At 34.3% G+C, this 19,104-nt stretch overlaps 1 protein-coding gene across 1 annotated transcript; it reads right to left on the bottom strand.

The window, feature by feature from the left end:
* Positions 1 to 719: 719 nt before the first annotated feature.
* Positions 720 to 14,923, bottom strand: slc6a3 (solute carrier family 6 member 3). Its single transcript, XM_083554965.1, has 15 exons — positions 14,714 to 14,923; positions 13,657 to 13,954; positions 12,109 to 12,240; positions 7,787 to 8,000; positions 7,175 to 7,313; positions 6,953 to 7,087; positions 6,251 to 6,354; positions 5,283 to 5,407; positions 4,336 to 4,448; positions 3,872 to 4,000; positions 3,639 to 3,738; positions 2,350 to 2,450; positions 1,962 to 2,129; positions 1,293 to 1,364; positions 720 to 847 (listed from the first exon to the last, which is right to left on the bottom strand). Exons 2-15 carry the CDS (start codon positions 13,943 to 13,945, stop codon positions 824 to 826), a joined length of 1,845 nt encoding a protein of 614 aa, XP_083411091.1. The 5' UTR covers positions 13,946 to 13,954; positions 14,714 to 14,923; the 3' UTR covers positions 720 to 823.
* Between the last annotated feature and the right edge of the window lie 4,181 nt (positions 14,924 to 19,104).

A 19,104-nucleotide genomic window follows, 5' to 3' on the forward strand; every position in this document is an offset into this window, starting at 1 on the left:
TGACTGTCTATTACTAATCATGCAAAAAATTTGTGAAAATATAAATTCACAAATCCACAAACAGTGGAGTAAAGCTGATGCACAAATATGGCTTGATTAACTCGCTAAACCTGATCACTGTGTCCATTGTTTTGTTTTTTATTTAAAACACACATAACGATGTAGAGAGTTTACTGTATCACTAGATCATATGAAACATTATTTTATAGGTTTTTAGTCAGTATATACTTTTTGACACATCAATTACATTGATCAATAGGGCTCAGGTTTTACTCTAATCACAAAATAATATATATATAAACAGTAAACAGTCATCATAACAGTCATCATATAGAGAGATTTTGCCCATGTCCCAAACGCTAGTTTTTTTGAAGGTCACACCATTGTCCCTGTCTCAGAGCAATAATAATAATAATAATAATAATAATAATAATAATAATAATAATAATAAAATCATACTATTTGCATCTGCAATTAAAAAATATATATATTTAACTATCAAAGTGTTTGAGAAAATTTGTGTACTACACAATTGCTTTAGCACTAAAATAAATATAAAAGATCACTATCACAAACAGTGTTCGAGCAAATTCTATTTATTAGTTAGATCATTTGTATGGGGCAAGTTTTCTCACTAGCGTGTGGGATATAGCCTGTACTTGGGATACATATTTTTTGACAGAACCTATTGTGATCAAAAACCACATCACTGCCACACATTTCTTTTTTTTATAATACAAGAAAGAAGGACGAGACGTACGGCTTGTTTGGTACACAGCGCTCCCTACAGAGCTGGAGGAATTAACTTATTTCTCCAACACATTCACACCACCAGCCAGTGATGAAGCTAAAAAGAAAACAGAGAACACATGAGGACACTGTATAGAGCTTTTAGAGTGCATTTGGTGCAATTAAAAAAGGAATATTTGTTTTATATATAAAAATTACAACCATCACATTTTCATTTGATCTTTTTATACTGCAAAATTATTACAATAAATATGTGGAAGTGATTTCATTGGATAAATTAAAATAATATAAAAAATATTTATGGAAAATTTACGGTTATTTCATCATCTAAAAATAACCATATAATTATTTCGTTATATAAATCGCTTAAATACACAAAGTTTTCACCTCATGAAATACATTTGAACTGAGCCTTCCATTTACATTTTGTTTTATCACTGTTCAGCTGCTTTGACTTATTTAGCTTTTTAGCATTTTTTTTAAAATTGTTCATTTTTAGCTTCGCATTGAAAACATCTTAGTTTAAACATCTCATTGCATACCGTGAACTGTCGCACCTCACCACGCTCAACCAGGTGATGCTCAGTCTCTGGTGTGATGGCATACGCCAGTTTCTACAACCAAAAAAACAATAATTAAAAAGCAAGTTAAAATATAAAATACATTACTTTTTACACTTAAGAGTTAATAAGAACAAATTATCTCCTCTCCTATAGGGTTCCAACAAGATCCTTAAGGGTGTTAAGAACCTATAATATACAGACATCCTTTAGAATAGCTTATTCAGAACCTGGGGTCAGCCATAATATAGTGCCCCTGGAACACAGAAAGTTAAGGGCCTTGCTCAAGGGCCCAGGAGTAGCAGCTTAGCGATACCAGGGCCTGTACGCTTGACCTTCCGATCAGTGTCCCAGCACCTTAACCACTGAGCTACCACTCCCCATTTACACTACCACTCCCCAATTAAGATACGATGAAGAAAATTCTCAACACTCTAGTGGGACAACTGAAAGACTATAAAAGGTTTAAACTATAAAAGGTTTTTTATTAATACTACTTATATAAAACCAGGAAATTCTGAAGTTTTCTTTATTAGCGACACCACTTAAAGACTGTATGAGCTCATGAGCAAAGGTTTGCTGTCTTGCAGAAGAAACACTCTGCTATTATGCATACGGGTGTAAGTGCATGCAGCTGAACGCAAGACGTACGGTACAGAAGCTTCCAGGCAGGACACAAAACTTGTAGATGGCGTAGATGGGAACCATGATCATGGAGGAAATAGACAAACACCAGCCGAGCATGTTGGCCCACGTTGGAAACGAGTAGGAGCCATATTTCGGGGGGTTAAAGGTCGCAAAGCTAACTACCACCATGAACTAGATAGGAGATGGAAAAGTGATAAAATTGCAGTAATTAGTGTACAACAAGCATTTTTTTTTATTTATTTGTTGCTTTACAAGCTAGCTTTCAAGATTTGCAGGTAGGAAATTATTTTAAGCTGACCAAATTTTTCTTTATTGCCATCAACATTACTTTGATTTACAGCTGCATAATCTCTAAGCAAATAAGTAATGCAAAAAAAAAAGTGTCCTGTACCAGCAAGAAACAGGGACTGACAAATTTCCAGCAGAGCCTCCAGTAAATTCCTGGTCTCTGCCCAATCATCTCCTGGATATCATCGCTGAAACGATCCACACCTACACACACATACACATATACAAAGTGTCAACTTGTTCACTAAATTTTTCTAATTAGGGGCAAAACATTGGGTAAGCTTCACACTGACCAATCACAAGACTGCTTTTGCTAGTCTCTCTTAAGCCTAGTAAGTAAAATACATAGGAGAGTTGTCTTAGCAATCTAAATTGGAAAAAAAAAATGCTACTCTAATAAATGGAGATGCTGTGTAATTCTAGAATTTGGTAGTTACTTCATTTTCAGTATTAGGCCACACAGATTACCTCAATGCCATTGGATTAGATCAATGTAACCTGCTGTTTTTTATTACTTTTCATCTTGATGATCTCATATCATCATGAGCATCATGAGCATAGTAACATAAAGAGTCCTTTCCTAAGTCATGAACAGAGCGGAATGTTCTCTTTGGTGCACATTTAGCCTTTTTTTTATGTGACCAAATACTTTAATCAAAGAAGAAAGAGGAATTCTGAGAGACAATGTAACTATAAATAGCAACTGCATGTCAGTGACATGTTTTCTGCTGCAGGTCTCTGTCAGTGCCAATGTTCCTCAGGCATGACTCATTTTGCTTTTTCTGGAACAACTACCCAAGTTTTTGGATCATAGCCTGGATCCTGGTGAACTTTTAGGTCAAAGGTCAACTCATGTTCTCTTCCTTTTGGTCTCTGATGACCCTGCTGTTCTTTTGAAGTTCAGGTCAGTTGTTTGGCTGAGTTTCGCCTCAGGGAACATTTGCAAAGTTCATCTTTAAACAGTAGGATGTACTCATATGATGTTTATTTTAATTTATTTTAATTTATTTTTTTTATTTCAGCAGGTCACATGATTTCCACTTTATTTTAAATATTAGTTTATTTACAAGTATTGGTTTGGGAAATGCAAGTCTTAATTCAGCGTTTATGTGTTCTATAATAGAATAGTATTATTCTATAATAATGCTATAGTAATTGAAAAACTGTTTGTCCACACTTAGCTGATAATGGTAACCAGTGTGTCCTATTGAAAGGGGAACTAGATTGTGAAAGAAAATGTTAGCTCATACAAAGATTATGTGTTGTTCAAGTCCAGTGGGATGCTGTGTCTAATAAAGCAAAAATAAATTGAAACACAACCAGCCTATCTCATCCCTGATTGGCTGTCAATGCAGTAATGGAGAATCAGCTTCCCTGAACACAAACACTCACCATAAAACCAGGCAATGCCGATGGCTTCAATCAGCACGCCAAAGAGGATCGATGTCCCTGCCGCAAAGTGGTCCAACAATGTGAACACATAGATTCCTCCCTGTAACAAATGAACAAGGGGGAAGGTCTTAGCACACAGAGATTTTTAATTGTTATCTGAAACTATTCTGTCTCTCAAGTTTATGTAAAGTCTTAGTCTTGCCTCAAGCTGGCCATGTTTGTGTCTGACTCACGTTCGTTACGCAGAGCAGGGAGATGAGGAAGGTGGACACCACAATGAAGAGTGTAAACAGTTCTCTGTGTTTGTGCAGGAACTTGAATTCATCAATGAGTCCTGTTATCACTGATTCCATGCCACCCATCTGTAGCAGATGATAAGAAAGTGGAATAAATTAATTGATTCCCACAATGCAACTCTTATCTCACCATCTGCATTCTGACTTGCATGGATGCAACAAGGCAAAGTGGGCTTCATCCACCACTCATTACCTCTCTGAATGAAACCTGCACAAAGGATAACTTAGAATTTTTTTAAAAAAATATGTTGTCTTATTGTAAACAATTGTAAGTAAAATGTAAAGAATTGTAGTTCTAGCACTAAATAGAAACATTGTAAAGAAAAGTATTTATTAATGTGTTGCTGTTTAGTAAATGTATTTTGGCCCTAATTGCTGTGTGTGCGTTTTAAGGTTCTTACAGCACTGTCGATGCCCAGAGTGAGCAGCATGATGAAGAATATCACAGCCCAGACAGAGGAGCCTGGCAGTGTTGCAATGGCTTCTGGGTAAATTATAAACACCAAACCAGGACCTGCAGGACAAAAAATAAACCTGTTACATTGTTAATGGTTAAATGTTTAACTGTCTGTCATTCAAAGGTCCTTCTCTATCTATTCTATTATGTAAGGGTCTGTCTGTCTTCGACTTTCTTTTTATATGTCTTATATATTTTCATTCATCAGTCTGTCTATCCATCTATCTGTCTACAAGTATGTTTACAGCCAACCATTCATGGTTTGTCACTATTTATCATCCATCTGTCCACAGTTCTGTCTCCTTCAATCCATAGGTTTGTCTCCATCCATCCATCCATCCATCCATCCATCCATCCATCCATCCATCCATCCATTGACTTAGCATGATTCATTTCCTTATTAATCCATTTATGTTTCTATCTCCTGCATCTGTCCACAGATTTTCCTCATAAATTAATCTTTCCTTCTAGCGATCCAGAGGGCATGCATCACACTGTCCATCCACCAATTCTCCTATTGGTCTGTATACATCCATTCATCCATTCATGTATACATCCATAGGTCTCTCACATATTCATCCTTCAGTAATTGTCTCACCCATTTACTCATCCACAATTCTGTCTCAGTTTTATCAATTATACTGTTTAAACCTTATTTTATTTTATTCACACAAATTGAATAAATGGAAACGAAATGAATTACAGTAACTCTTAACATGCCCAAAGCACTCACAACTTTTTTTAGCACTGTTCTACATCTTTTTATTATTTTTGTATCTTTCCACATCCACAATCTTGATTCTTACGTTATTTATTTATTTTATTTTTTTTTACTATACAAGGATCATGCTAGGTGAGAAAAGTTCCCTATCCTTATGATCACCCACTTACCATCAGTGGCCACTTTATCAAGGGCCACGTTGTGTTTCTGGGACATGTAGCCCAGGAAGGAAAAGATGACAAACCCGGAGAAGAAGCTGGTCAGTGAGTTGATGGAGCTGGTGATGATGGCGTCTCTGAAAACACCCAATAAACAGGCCTGTGATGATGCGTTGCAGTGGCCATGAAATGTACTCCACTGCACAAACATTATATGCACATCACACATACACACTGCAAGTTACAGTGGGTGAACTATAATGTGTGTAAAGTGTGAGTTGTAGTGCTGAACAATATTAGGGTTTGTGAACAAAACATATATGTTTCTAAGCATGTGATTTAAGGAAATTGGGTACAGTGTTTGAGTTGTATGAGCATGGTGTGTGAATCAGTGAGAATCAGGAATGTTCTTTGTCTGCAGTGTATAAGTGTGAGTATGTGAAATGTGTAAGTGCACTGTGAGTACAGTGTGTATTGATTATGTGTGGTGTGTATATAATGGTTGTCGAGTGTGAGTACATTTTATGTACACATACAGTGAACAAGTGATTAAACTGTGTGTGTGAAAAGTATGAGTAACTGAGAAAACAGTGTGTAAGTAAAGTGTGTACATTATGTGTAAAGTGTCTGCAATGTGTACTTCTATTTACAGGTAATAATCTTCATAGGGGTGTGTTTACAGTTTGAGTCTTTTGGTTACAGGGTGCATGTGCAGTGTATATACAATGAATGTGTGTGTGTGTGTGTGTGTGTGTGTGTGTGTGTGTGTGTGTGTGTGTGTGTTTATTTTATGAATGGCATATATTATGTATGATTACAGTGTGTTTCCAGTGAGTACTCTGTATGAGTACAATAAGTGTATGTCAAGTGTGTACAGCGTGAGTACTATGTATACAGTGTGCATGTATATACTAGTAGCATTTGTTCATTAACTTGTTGCTGGATAAACCCAATTATATCTGTGTGTGTACAGTGTGTACCTGTAGCAGTTGTTGGTGAATTTGTTGTAGCTGGAGAAGGCGATTAAAACACCGAAGCCGACTCCTAAAGAGAAGCAGATTTGTGTTGCCGCTTCAATCCAGACCTACACACACACACACACACACACACACACACACACACACACACACACACACACACACACACACAAACACACAAACACACACAAAGCGGCTGCAGTGCCATCATTAGGGATAATTGCAGGAACTCATTGAGCTCAGAGATGAAAGGAACTCGTTGAATGCAGGGTAATTTTGCAAATTGCCGCCGCTTGCATGCGTCTAATCTAATTCTCAAACTGCAGCTTTGAGGCCGTTTGAGGAGCGAGTGACCAGCGAGGCATTGCGAAATTTATCACAAACACCGTTTCTGCGATTCATATGCTTCACCATGATACACCAGTAAAAGACACACATTACACCACGTTTATACTGCAATTTATAAAAATTATTATCCGTTTCTCTATCCCTCTATGCATTTATCTACCTTCTTATCTGCCCATCTTTTAGTTTATCTATTACGTTATCTGTCGATGTCTCCATTTATAAACCTTTCCACCTTGTCCAACTATTGCCCTTACACATTTTGACATCCATGTGCATTTAAGCAGCAATTGCCATTAACACTATCACTGTAAACATCTCTTTACAAGTGTTAATCTCAGTGTGTGTGCGTGTGTGTACCTGAGCATCACACAGGCGCAGAAAGTCCACACTCAGGTAGGCTTTAATGCCATCGATGGCTCCAGGCAGAGTCACACCACGCAGCAGAAGAACCGTCAGAACCACATAAGGCATTGTGGCAGTGATCCACACCACCTACACACACACAGGTTTTATTCCTGCCATGGATGTCAGTATTTGTATGAATATTTTTTGTAAGTTTCTGTAATTCTGATGTCTCACTTTGCCTGAGGTTTTGACTCCTTTCCACAGACTGAAGTACAGTACCACAATGACTACAGCAAGACAGGAAGTGAGCTGCCAACGAGGCAGGCCAAGATTATCAATCCCTGCACTGTCTTGAATGTGCAGCACACCACGCCTACAGGAAATTAATTTTTTAATAAACAACAGATAACAATATTCATAAAGATAATATACATTAATTCCTATATGATAGGTTACATCATCATTACATTTACAAATTCTTATATATACATATTTAATATAGATTTTCTGTGATAAATCTGTCCAGAAACTGGTTAGCTTAGTAAACTTGCCATTACTTTCTTAGCAGTAGTTGGTAGCTTATGACTTTTCAAAGCTACAGTGAAAAAATATAATAACTATATCACAACTTTTATGGGCTTGATAAACAACTTACTTGCAAATGTAGCTAGTTATGCAACATTAGATTGTTGTGTTAGTTATCACCAGTAAATCTAGTAACATATTGGCCAATATTAGCCTAATGCTATGTTTCTATTTCTAACTTGCCATTTTAATAGCTGGCCACCAGTATTAAAAAAAGTTTTAGTATTAGTTCTGTGTTTTACAGCATACACACGCACTCACTCGAAATACTCCAAAGCAGGAGTGGCTTTGTGCGAGTCATTCAGAGAGGTAGCATTGAGGTCAGAGCAGTTTGCGCTGTTCCACGTGTTGTTGCAGTCAACCCATGGCAGCTCAGAGGAAAATGATGAGAACAGGTAGAAAAGTGCCCAGGCAATGATGACATTATAGTAGAAACCAACATATAGTGAGATAAGGATCACTGTGAAGCCAACACCTGAAAACAGGGAGAATGTAGATTACTTGCCAATGCATAAAAATAGTTTTCACAATTCCTATATTAAGTGACAAAATTTTAGCACAAATTTTTCGTGTGATTGCTTAGTGGACTCATGGATCACACTGCAGTTTTTAAACCTTATTGTTTCTGAATTAGCAACACAGAAAGGCCATTTAATTTTTCTTACGTTTACCCTCAACAGCCCAAAGCAGTGTTAATAATTCAGCAACTTCCTCAGGGCACACATCTGGAGGAAAATAGCTCTTTTTTTCTCAACACATATAAGAAAAGTGAAGCAGTAATAATGCATGTGAAGTTTAAAAATCAGCTTTTTATGGATAAATGTATAAAATGACCAGTAATAAGGAATTCTTCACAAAAACTATGGAGACTGTCAGATCAAATTATAACATTAAAAAATACTAATAACAAACTATTTATTGGAAAGAATTATTGTCCTTTAGCCAAACTTTAATCTAATTAGTTAAGTAAATGAACTACAAGGTTTAAAATATAAATTTAAAACCTTTTGAAGGAATATTGGAAAATATTTTTTTAGTTCCCAAGATGTTTTTAATCATTGCTTGTTAACCTGTGCTGTTTCCCTGAGGTATAATGAAAAGATTTATGTAAGATCCTTTATATTTTTCTCTTGACAGGTAATTATATTGAAACCAGCATTTTGTAAAAGCTACATTTAAACACTTAAAAAGATTTAAACAATCCAATAATTCTCTAATGTGTATGTGTTATTGAGATGTTTAAAATATCACGTGTTGCATGTCTTATGCATTTTATCCTACATTATCTGGAGGGTTGCCAATAATTTTGGAGGACACCATAGCACGTGCTGTATGATTGTCTCCCTTTGTTATTTCTACACCTACATGTTCCATCGGGAGGATTCCTAATCTTGTTGAGAGGTGTAATATTGGGAATTATCTAATTGCTCTAATTGCGTTGTATAAAATTAATAATAATAAGGGTTGTTTTTTTTGTGCTAGGAGACACACACGTCATCTCTTTGTGTGCACATGTGCAATTTTCAGCGCTTTGCAAAGCATTGATCGTGAGGAAGTGAACGTGTTGATCAGCAGTAATTACAGTAATCTCCTGCCGAGTGGCAGCCTCACAGAAAACAGAGCTTGTCATTAAGATGTCTGTCTTTCTCTTTCTTCTTCTCCCTCATTCTGACAGCTCAGTCTGTTGTGAATCTAAATCTGATCACACACCTGTAGCTCTACCCACAAACACACAATGTGTTTGGCTTTTTGAAATTTTACATTAGGAAACAAAATGCTTGTTCTTATTAACTAGCTTGAATAACATTATGTTGTAATGATTTCTGTAGTAGATTGATGTTTGAAATATATCTGGTGGGAGCTTAAGGTATTCAAAATGACCTAGACATACAACAGCCATTTATTAACCTTAGCTAGCAAAAAAACACTAGGTCCAAAATGTAGCTAAATTAATGAGCTACAAAAAATGAAATTAAAAAGAATGTACACTCTCTTTGAATTATATGTTTTTTCATATCTGCACATAATAAATCATCTGGTGCTTATTAGGTTTAAAAATGATGTAAATACAACCTCAGATGAAAAACATGTGACATATTACACTGTCATTATTTGTATTTACAAAAATCAAGCTGAAATGGACAATCCGAGTGTGAAGTACACCTTATTATTCAATGGCTTGTAGAACCACCTTTACTTATAAACTTGTGTTTATGTTCTCTATGACTGTATCAGTTCACTATCATAAACCATAGCATAAAACATTAATTCAGTTCATTAAGGTTTGTGTGCATTATTTTATGCACAGCACTCAAGGTTCTGCCACAGCATTTCATTTGAGTTGAGGTCTGGACTTTGACTGGACAATTGCAACAGCTTGAACCTGTTCTTTTTTTTTTAGCCAATCTGTTGTATATTTACAAAATTTCTATATCTGCCAACCAAGCTTTAGTTGTCAGGGAGATAGCCTCACATTAGACTCTGCTAAAAGAGTATACAGTATACTCTGGAGTTCATGGTCCAAACAATGACTGCAATTTTGCCCAGTTCCCGTGGCTGCAAAACCAGCTCAAATCATCAACCTTACACCACTGTCCTTGACATTTGGTATGAAGTGTTTGTGCTGATTTGCTGGGTTTGGTTTTTGTCAAATATGGTGGTGTGCATTATGGCCAAATTTATCCACTCTGGTCTTATAGAATTGCAGAAGTATTGTGGTTTGTTTAGATGCAACTTTGCAAAGCTAAGCCATGCTGCCATGTTCTTTCTCCTGGCAACCCTTCCAAACAACCATACCAACCATGTCATGAACTTTATAATTAGAAATGAGGCTTGTCAGAGTTTTTCAGAGCATTGCAAAATCTGGCCTTGGGGTGAATTTGTTGGGCTGTCCACTTCTGGGAAGATTGGCAACTGTCTTGAATGTTATCCACTTGTGAATACTCTTCCTCACTATAAAATAATGGATTTTAAATTGTTTGATCATGGTCCTTTAATCCTTCCCAGATTGATTGACAGCAAGAATTGCTTCTCTAAAATCTCTAAGGGCATTTTGCTGATGTCTGGAGCATTCAGGTGTGTGTTAGCACAACACCAAGGTGAAAAGACATCAGACATTATTCATGACGTTTCGATCGACAACCCTAGTATATATATTAGGCATAACATTATGACATTATATCATTATGACCGGTAAAGTGAATAACACTGATTATCTCTTCATCATGGCACCAGTTAGTGGGTGGAATATAGTAGGCAGCAAGTGAACATTTTGTCCTTAAAGTTGATGTATTAGAAGCAGGAATAATGGGCAAGCATAAGCATTTGTTTGAGTTTTACAAGTGGCAAATTGTGATGGCTAGACAACTGGATCTTGCATTTCCAAATTTGCAGCTCTTGTGGGCTGTTCCAGGTCTGCAGTGGTCAGTATCTATCAAAAGTGGTCCAAGGTGGAACAGTGGAGAACCAGTGACAGGGTCATGGGCGGCTCAGGCTCAATGATGCATGTGGTCCCATCTAACAGATGAGCTCTTGTAGCTTAAATTGCTGAATAAATTAATACTGTTATTGTTCAAATGGTAAGGACTGTTTTGGCAGCAAAAGGGGGACCAACACTATTTTAGGCAGGTGGTCATAAAGTTAAGCCTGACTGGTGTGTGTGTGTGTGTGTGTGTGTGTGTGTGTGTGTGTGTGTGTGTGTGTGTGTGTGTGTGTGTGTGTGTGTGTGTGTGTGTGTAAAATGAATGACTGGCCACCTACATATCTAAAAAGAGGAAATAATTAAGGTCACACAGATACAAGGTTTCTTCATGCAAGTTAATTCTCTCCATCCAGTCAATTAACTTAAGAGTGACATGCTTTTAGGGTTTTTTAACTAAAAGCGAATTTGATGGTCTCCCATTTCAGACTTTCATGAAGAGATAAATGGTACCTGCCTAACTGAATGCAGAGTTCATGGAAATTTACTTACTGATACCGACTACACTGCTGATATGGCACAGAAGGTACGTACCAGTAATACACTTTAATCATATTGTGATGATTTACTAACCTTTTAGCATATTTTACTTCAATTGCATTTATTAAATACAATTCTATATTACATATAGATTTCTAAACCAGCCCAAAATGGTAACAAATTGTTGAACTTTCAGAAATTTCAAAATGTCAATACAAAATCACAAGGCTATAGTAGTAAAATTGTATGAAACTCAGTTGAGAAATAAAGGTTGCACAAAATATCTAATCATTAGCCTGTTTTACACTGTACATTTTTCAAGAACTATATAATAATATGCCTTCTTAAGTGTCAGCATTTAGTATACAATGAAGATTCTCTGCCAATAGATCTTTGAGTATACAGTAAGCTTGAGGTTTATTCAGGATTTTGCCCTTCACTACTACATTATTTTTATGGCTCTCCTGTTAAACTTATGGCTGTCCTGTAAAGTAATGCTGTAATTACACCGAACTTTGCCCACTTATAAATAGCTGTCAGTTTTGTCATTTTGGGAGACATCAATATTTAATAAGGCCAGAATCTTTAAATAAATTCTATTTGCACCATATCATCACATTGTTACCTTTAAATATTGGACAAATCTTCCATACTCCTGCAGCACCTTCTCGGTTGTATTGTCCCAATGCTAATTCCATATAGAAAAGTGGCATTCCAGCAATCACCATGAAGAACAAGTAGGGGACAAGAAAGGCACCTTGAGAAAGTGGGAGGTCATGGGGGATAGGTATATAAAAAAATATTATTGATATCAGATTTGGTCATGAATTTAAACAAAGCAAATACGTTTTTAAAATTAGTAATAAAAATTTATATATGAATAATTCGTAACGATATTTTTTTAATTATTAGATATGGATATAATTTTTTAATGAATAATTTTTTACAAAAACATTTAAATTAATACAGTTCTGTCATCCATTATTTATGGAAATTGTTATATAGATTTTTCTGAAATTTAATGTAATCAAAAAGTCAATATAATATCAAAATCACACTCAAACACTTTTCATGAATATCGAAGAACTTCTTCTCTAAGTATCTTAGGTCAGGAAATATCAGTTTAACATCAAAGTTGTCTTCAGTTTTGGAGCTAATCTTGCAGGTCATCTTGAGGCCATCTTTCTCCAGGCATCTGTGGAGCTTCTCTTATTTTTATTTTTACGGTGTCCAAGAAGTGCAAAACACACTAACAAATCAGAAAATGAATGAACAAATGCAAAAACAAAATAACAAACCGAAAACAAAATAACAAATGCAAAAACAAATTAACAAATTAAAAAACAAAATAACAAATCCGCAAACACATTAACCAATGCGAAAACACACCGACAATTTAGACAAACCGGAAAAGGTATGTATAGTTTTTGAATGGAACACTTACCGATCATTGGACGGGACACCTGTCATTCAAGATATACAGGAAGTATGAAATCTTATAATTTTTTTCCTTTTACATGTGTAAAGTTCTCCGTTTCCTTTACACTATTTTTTTATTTTGATTAGTGCACCTTTAAATATAACAAAATAACAGAAGTAAACATTGGCAAGCAAGGAGTAAATGCGATTTATTTAACGGTACTTCGAGGAAGGACATTCATATGCAGTGATGTTGGAGATGCTGGCAGTATATCTTGACATAAAGATTAGTTTGTACACTTTTACACATTAGTTTCAACTTTCTCCTGCCGCAGACTGTTGTACTTCCTGTATATCTTGAATGACAGGTGTCTTGTCCTATGATCAGTAAGTGTTCCATTTGCAAACTATGCCTAACTTTTCTGGTTTGTCTGAATTGTCATTGTGTTTTCGCATTGGTTATTGTGTTTGTGCTTAATACCTACTTCTGTATTTGTTATTTTGTTTTTGAATTCGTTCATTTGTTTTTGCCATTGTTATTTTGTTTTCAGGTTTGTTATTTTGTTTTCTGATTTGTTATTTTGTTTTCTGATTTTTTTTTATTGTGTATTCTATTTTGTTCATTTGTTTTCTGATTTGTTAATGTGTTTTGCACTTCTCAGTCACCGTATTTCTTTTTCCAAAAAACAACAAATAAACAAACAAAACAAAAAAATAGAGAAATGAAAATCTTCTTAAGGTTCTCTCCTCCTACCTCCTCCATTCTTGTAGCATAAGTATGGGAACCTCCAGACGTTAGCAAGGTCCACTGCAAAGCCAATGACTGACAGCAGAAAGTCGATTTTCTTGGCCCAGGTTTCTCGTTCCTCTCCAGATGGATGCGTCTGGCCTGTCGGTACAACCAGGGCAGAGGTGGTGAACTGAACACCGTTCTGCTCCTTTACCAACATCAACTCCACCTCTTTTGGTCCCGTGGAGCCAGAGGGATTGGATGGAGCAATGACAGAGGACATGTGTGTGGTTGGAGCTCTGCCTCTGAGCATGGGGCTTTGCTGAAGGAAGAGAATGCAGATGGAGGAAAGTGATGGATAATAGTGCGGGAAGGAGGGGAGGAGCAAATCGGCCATGTTGACGTTACAGATGAGGGACACTCTGAAAAACGATTCCAACAAGATGGGCTGCCATTTTTGTTCATTGACAGCCAGAAATTTCAGAAACAAGTTATATTGATTGTCTAACATAAATCAATCAGGGAAATTATTTTGATTTTTGTAATATTTAATATGTGGTTGTGGACAAAATTTTTACGGATATGTGGACAAATTAAAGTGTGTGTATATATATATATATATATATATATATATATATATATATATATATATATATATATATATATATATATATATATATATATATATATATATAGCTTGTTGAGCACATTATATAGCTTGTGGAGCAAATTTCTAAAAAAAATGTGCTCAACAAGCTATAGTTATCTAATAATTAAATCCTGAACAATGGTTTTTTGACAGTGTGGCTATTTTAAACAAATAGTTAATATAGATGAAAAAAGAATATTATTAATTAAATAATAAAAAATAATATTTTCACAACTCCACATTTAATTAGTAAATACATTGTTAAATAAAAAACAATAACAACAATGACTAAAACAACAACAACAACAACAATAATAATAATAATAGAGTAGTGATGTATGTATAAAAAAATAAACACCTGTTGAATCTTGAAAGCAACTCTCAGTAAAACTTCAAGCAGGAAAAATTCAGAATAACATGTTAAGATCTTACCTTCAACTGAGTTCAAAATAAATTTTGCAGGAGTAAAAATTTGCAGAGCCACAAGTTAAAAAATTAATTGTTCATGGATGGTGCAAATTAAATCTGGTCATTTCAGTTAAAAGTACAACCAAACTCTGGAGTAAAAAATTATATTGTGAAAGAGGATATGGGTAAGAAGAGAATGTTTGTTAGATGTTTGTGGTCCAGCTGAGAGTGTGTGGGGCCACTAGGAATATGAGAAACAAGTACCTTCCTATAACCCCTCCCCTTCTTTATCTCTCGCTCTATCCTTGTCTCCCTCCTCTCTTTTTCCCTCTCTCTCTCTCTCTCTCTCTCTCTCTCTCTCTCTCTCTCTCTCTCTCTCTCTCTCTCTCTCTCACTCTCTCTCACTCTCTCTCTTGATTGTTTCATCGCTGTACATCCAATAAGTTAAACTGAGATATTACACAGGGGAATATATACATTATTTTAATGATTCTAAGACAGAAGACACTTTTGTTTGCTAATCTTTTACAGTTTTTCTTATTTGCTTTGGAGCATATTTCAGATAAGAAATAGAATTCTCAAAACTACTTTTTAAACCTCCACATCATGTAGTCACTTATGCACATCATAGAAGAATTTCTACCTTCGCAACAAATTGCAAATGCTTTGGTACATTTATTTAATTGATAGTGTACAATGGTCTGGTGCTTCCTACATTATCAGTAGTTTGACATTTTGATCAAAATATATTACACTGGTTATCACCTGAATAGTCTTAACTCCCTAAACATCAAGACATTGTTTTTTTGCATAACTCAATGAATGCAAAATGGTTAAACCAATTGTCATAATCTGTCAGGCTTATCTTCTTCACATTTCTATTAAACGTTTTTTTTTTTTTTTCTTGAATTAATGAATTGTGAAGCTGAATCATGAATATTACTAATGAAGGGGATTACTATACTTAATACTTTATACTTTATATTTATTTTATTTATTTACTTTTCAATTAAAATTGTTCATGTTTACAGGTTGTACAGTTGCAAAAAGCATGTCGTACTCTCAATAATTGTGTATGTGACAAATAGAATTTGAATTTGAGTGTACAGCATCAAGATCAACCAATGATTTAACTTAATTGGGGAGCATGCAATATATAGACAAAGCAAAACACAGATTCACAATCCCTGAAACTAGTACAGTACAATAAAAGTGTAAATACTGTTTGTTCTCTTGCAATCAATAGTTAACCAATAGTTATACAGTAATGTGTACATTTGTGCTGTTAAAATTCATATATGCCTTATAGAAGAAATTCAGCCTTTCAATCATTCCAATCTAAAAATATACATTTTGAAAACATGACTAAACATTTTTACTATCTTGTTTGCGAACGTTGACAAAAGGACTTGTTGTTCAGTGATATGTATATTGAAACAAATACTTACTTTTCAGAGATGAACTAGGATTTTGAGAAATGTACAAGCTTTGTACAAAGTTGTGTTGTGCGGTTTGTATAAATTTTTTTTAGAAAAAACAAATATTAATTAATGAACAATTATTGCAAATAATATAAAGGATGATTCGAGAAATGCTCCAAAGTAACCGGGAAAAACTGTAAATCTCCAATCAATATCATTACAAAACCAATCTGGAGTTCAATAATTCTTGTTTTCGGAGCAAGTTCTGAGCAAGACTAAAATAGATGTTGTATTAAAAAGAACCTAATGTTAATTTGGTAGTTTCAGTAATTGGGTTCATTGTGAATTGTTTAGTGTTTAGTGGAAATATTTCTTCGGGAGCTTCTTAAATTCTATGTTCTGGATTAATCCTGTGCTCCAATCCCAATTTACCTCAAATAAAATATGACACTTTGAATAAAATGTTTAAAAAAAGTTTTAAAGGCATGCAAGTAAACAGGGTGTTATTTGGGGTGTGAAAAATGAACTGTAACACTTTTTTAATTTAAAATTCCAATCATAGACCTCAAAAAAATTGCAATCTTAATTTGCAATATTAAAATAATTTAGTATAAACTCAGTATAAGCCTAAACACATATCAACTCAAAATCTAAAAGAAAATCTTTAAATTCTAGTCAAAGCTTAAGTCCCTAAAACAAAACATCATAAATAATACCTCACAATCCAATCAAAAACAGATTGACATCTAATTAAAACCTGAAAATGATGCTTTCTTCAAAAACAGTTTATCCACAGCTGAGCCTCAAGCCTCATTCACAAAGTATCTGAGTAGTTTGATACTACATCAATAGTAGTTTGATACTACATCAATACTATGAATATTATTTTCACTTATTTATCCTTGTTCCAGCGTTACTAAGATTGAATATGACTTTTACATAATACTGGGTGAGATGTTCATACATTATTTAGTTCTCTTGAGTGAATATACTCACTATGTTTTTGACCCCAGAATTTACAGCCCAAAACTTAGCACCAGCAATTAAATAATATTTATACTGTTTGTTGTGTTTTTTTTTTTGGCTGCTTACAGTTTGACAACTTTTGTCCCACAATAATGTTGACTTTACTGACAAAAACGTTTTTAGCTCATTTTACTATAATTCTACAATTAAAACAAAGAACTTCTTTAATTAGGCAGAGAAAAAGCCACACTGGCAAGGAGAAAACATGCATTAGCAGTTTAACATAGTAAAAAAAAAAAGTATAGCGAATGTATAAAGTAAAACAACAATAACAAATGTACAAATTTACAATGAAAATCTAATGTGAAATATTCTGAAAAGCTAACAAGAAGGATGTAAAATGTTTACACTGAACCAAACAATGATATTTTACATTGTTTATTTACTTTTTGTTGTTTTTTCAATTTTCTTTACCAACATTTTACTTTATTTCACAAAAAACGTATAACAAAAAACATTAATCACCAAAATTGTTATTAATATTCATAATTACTGCAATAATAATAATAATAATAATAATAATAATAATAATAATAATAATAATAATAATAATAATAATAACAATAATAGTAATAATAACTGTGAGAGCCATTTTAACCGTGAGGATATTTTGTTTATCTCTTGTCTCTGCTTATTTCTCAGCAGTAGTGATTTGGCATTTCGTGGCTCGGTGGTGGATCTGCATTGAGCTTTCCCCCGAGGCGAGCAATTAATCATCTGAAGCAGACATCTGTTGTGCTGAGAAAGCACTCGGGATCAAACCCCACGAATCTCAGATCAAACGGCAGGTTAGCATCGTAGCCTTTACAGAATATCACAAACACACCAGGTCTTGGGAGCAGCTCAGCAGCATCTAATCCATCCACAGGCTGAAAACTTAATAAGGGCTGCTTTACTTATAATGTCATACATTTGACTTTGAATTTGAATTTTGAATGTTATGAATATCAACTTTGAAAACTCAAAACCTTTATGTATTTTTTAAGCTTCAAAAATCTTGTTTATATTGGATCAGATTAGCTATCAAATAACATTATATCTTAAATCAACTTATGAAGCCTATTTTCAAACTTCAGTACAAAAGAAAAAAAGTTTCTTTTATAGGTTTCTTCGTTTTTTGTTTTCTTTTTTAGATTTATTTCTTTTCTCAATTCATTACTTAACCGAAGACAGTATTAAAACATTATATAACCACTTCAAATCAAATCAAAATCAAATCAAATTTTATTTGTCACATACACATACATACAGATTCGTCACATGCAGTAAAATGCTTTTTATGTCTGTCCGGCATTTAAACATAAAAAGGAATAGAACTTTTCTTTTTGGCCAGTTTTTATAAAAAATGCAATATTCTTTTTCCATTTTTTCATCACTGCATCATTTTATAACCAGTAGCAACCTTTATATCTTCAGTTGTATCCCAAGTTCTTTTTTTCTGTCCATCCATCTATCTATCTGCAGCGTTAGTCTCCTGTTTCCCTTCGCAAAAATCCTTACAAAATAATCCTTGTCTAAAGTATTTGTTATTGATTTCTCATGGGCCAAGATCACTAAATTCCTATTTATTTTATGTAACATGGTGCGATGATAGACATTTAGGATTATTTACAGTTTTGACATCCTATGATAGATTCTTTTAATTTCTTTTTGGTTTTCCCGCTTCTTTTGTAATTCTCTTTTGTGTTTTCACTTATTTTTTACACATTTGCTGCTCTGATTCTAATTTTGCTGTCATGTTTCCTTATTTGCTCTTGTAATTTAGAATTTTCTGTCCAATTATTGTTTTTTTGTTGTATTGTTGTAGATTTTTTTCCAGTGGTGTTTTACACATATCCTGCATATATTCAATTTGAGTAACTGCTTTATCTTTATCAGTGTTAATCTGGAGCTGATCCCAGAAATCCTGGGTTCCACATTTTCTATATAAATCTAAAATGTAAGTTCCATCTAAATATTTACTGTAGA

This window comes from Silurus aristotelis (assembly GCF_946808225.1).
Source record: "Silurus aristotelis genome assembly, chromosome: 1".
Taxonomy (NCBI): Eukaryota; Metazoa; Chordata; class Actinopteri; order Siluriformes; family Siluridae; genus Silurus; species Silurus aristotelis.

Excerpts from the sequence above, each read along its gene's own strand:
- slc6a3 (XM_083554965.1), bottom strand. The coding sequence starts at position 13,945 with ATGCTCAGAGGCAGAGCTCCAACCACACACATGTCCTCTGTCATTGCT. Across the intron at positions 7,314-7,786 it reads CCTGCTTTGGAGTATTTCGA|GCGTGGTGTGCTGCACATTC; the intron begins GTGAGTGCGTGT and ends AATTTCCTGTAG. Across the intron at positions 5,408-6,250 it reads TTCACCAACAACTGCTACAG|AGACGCCATCATCACCAGCT; the intron begins GTACACACTGTA and ends GGGTGTTTTCAG.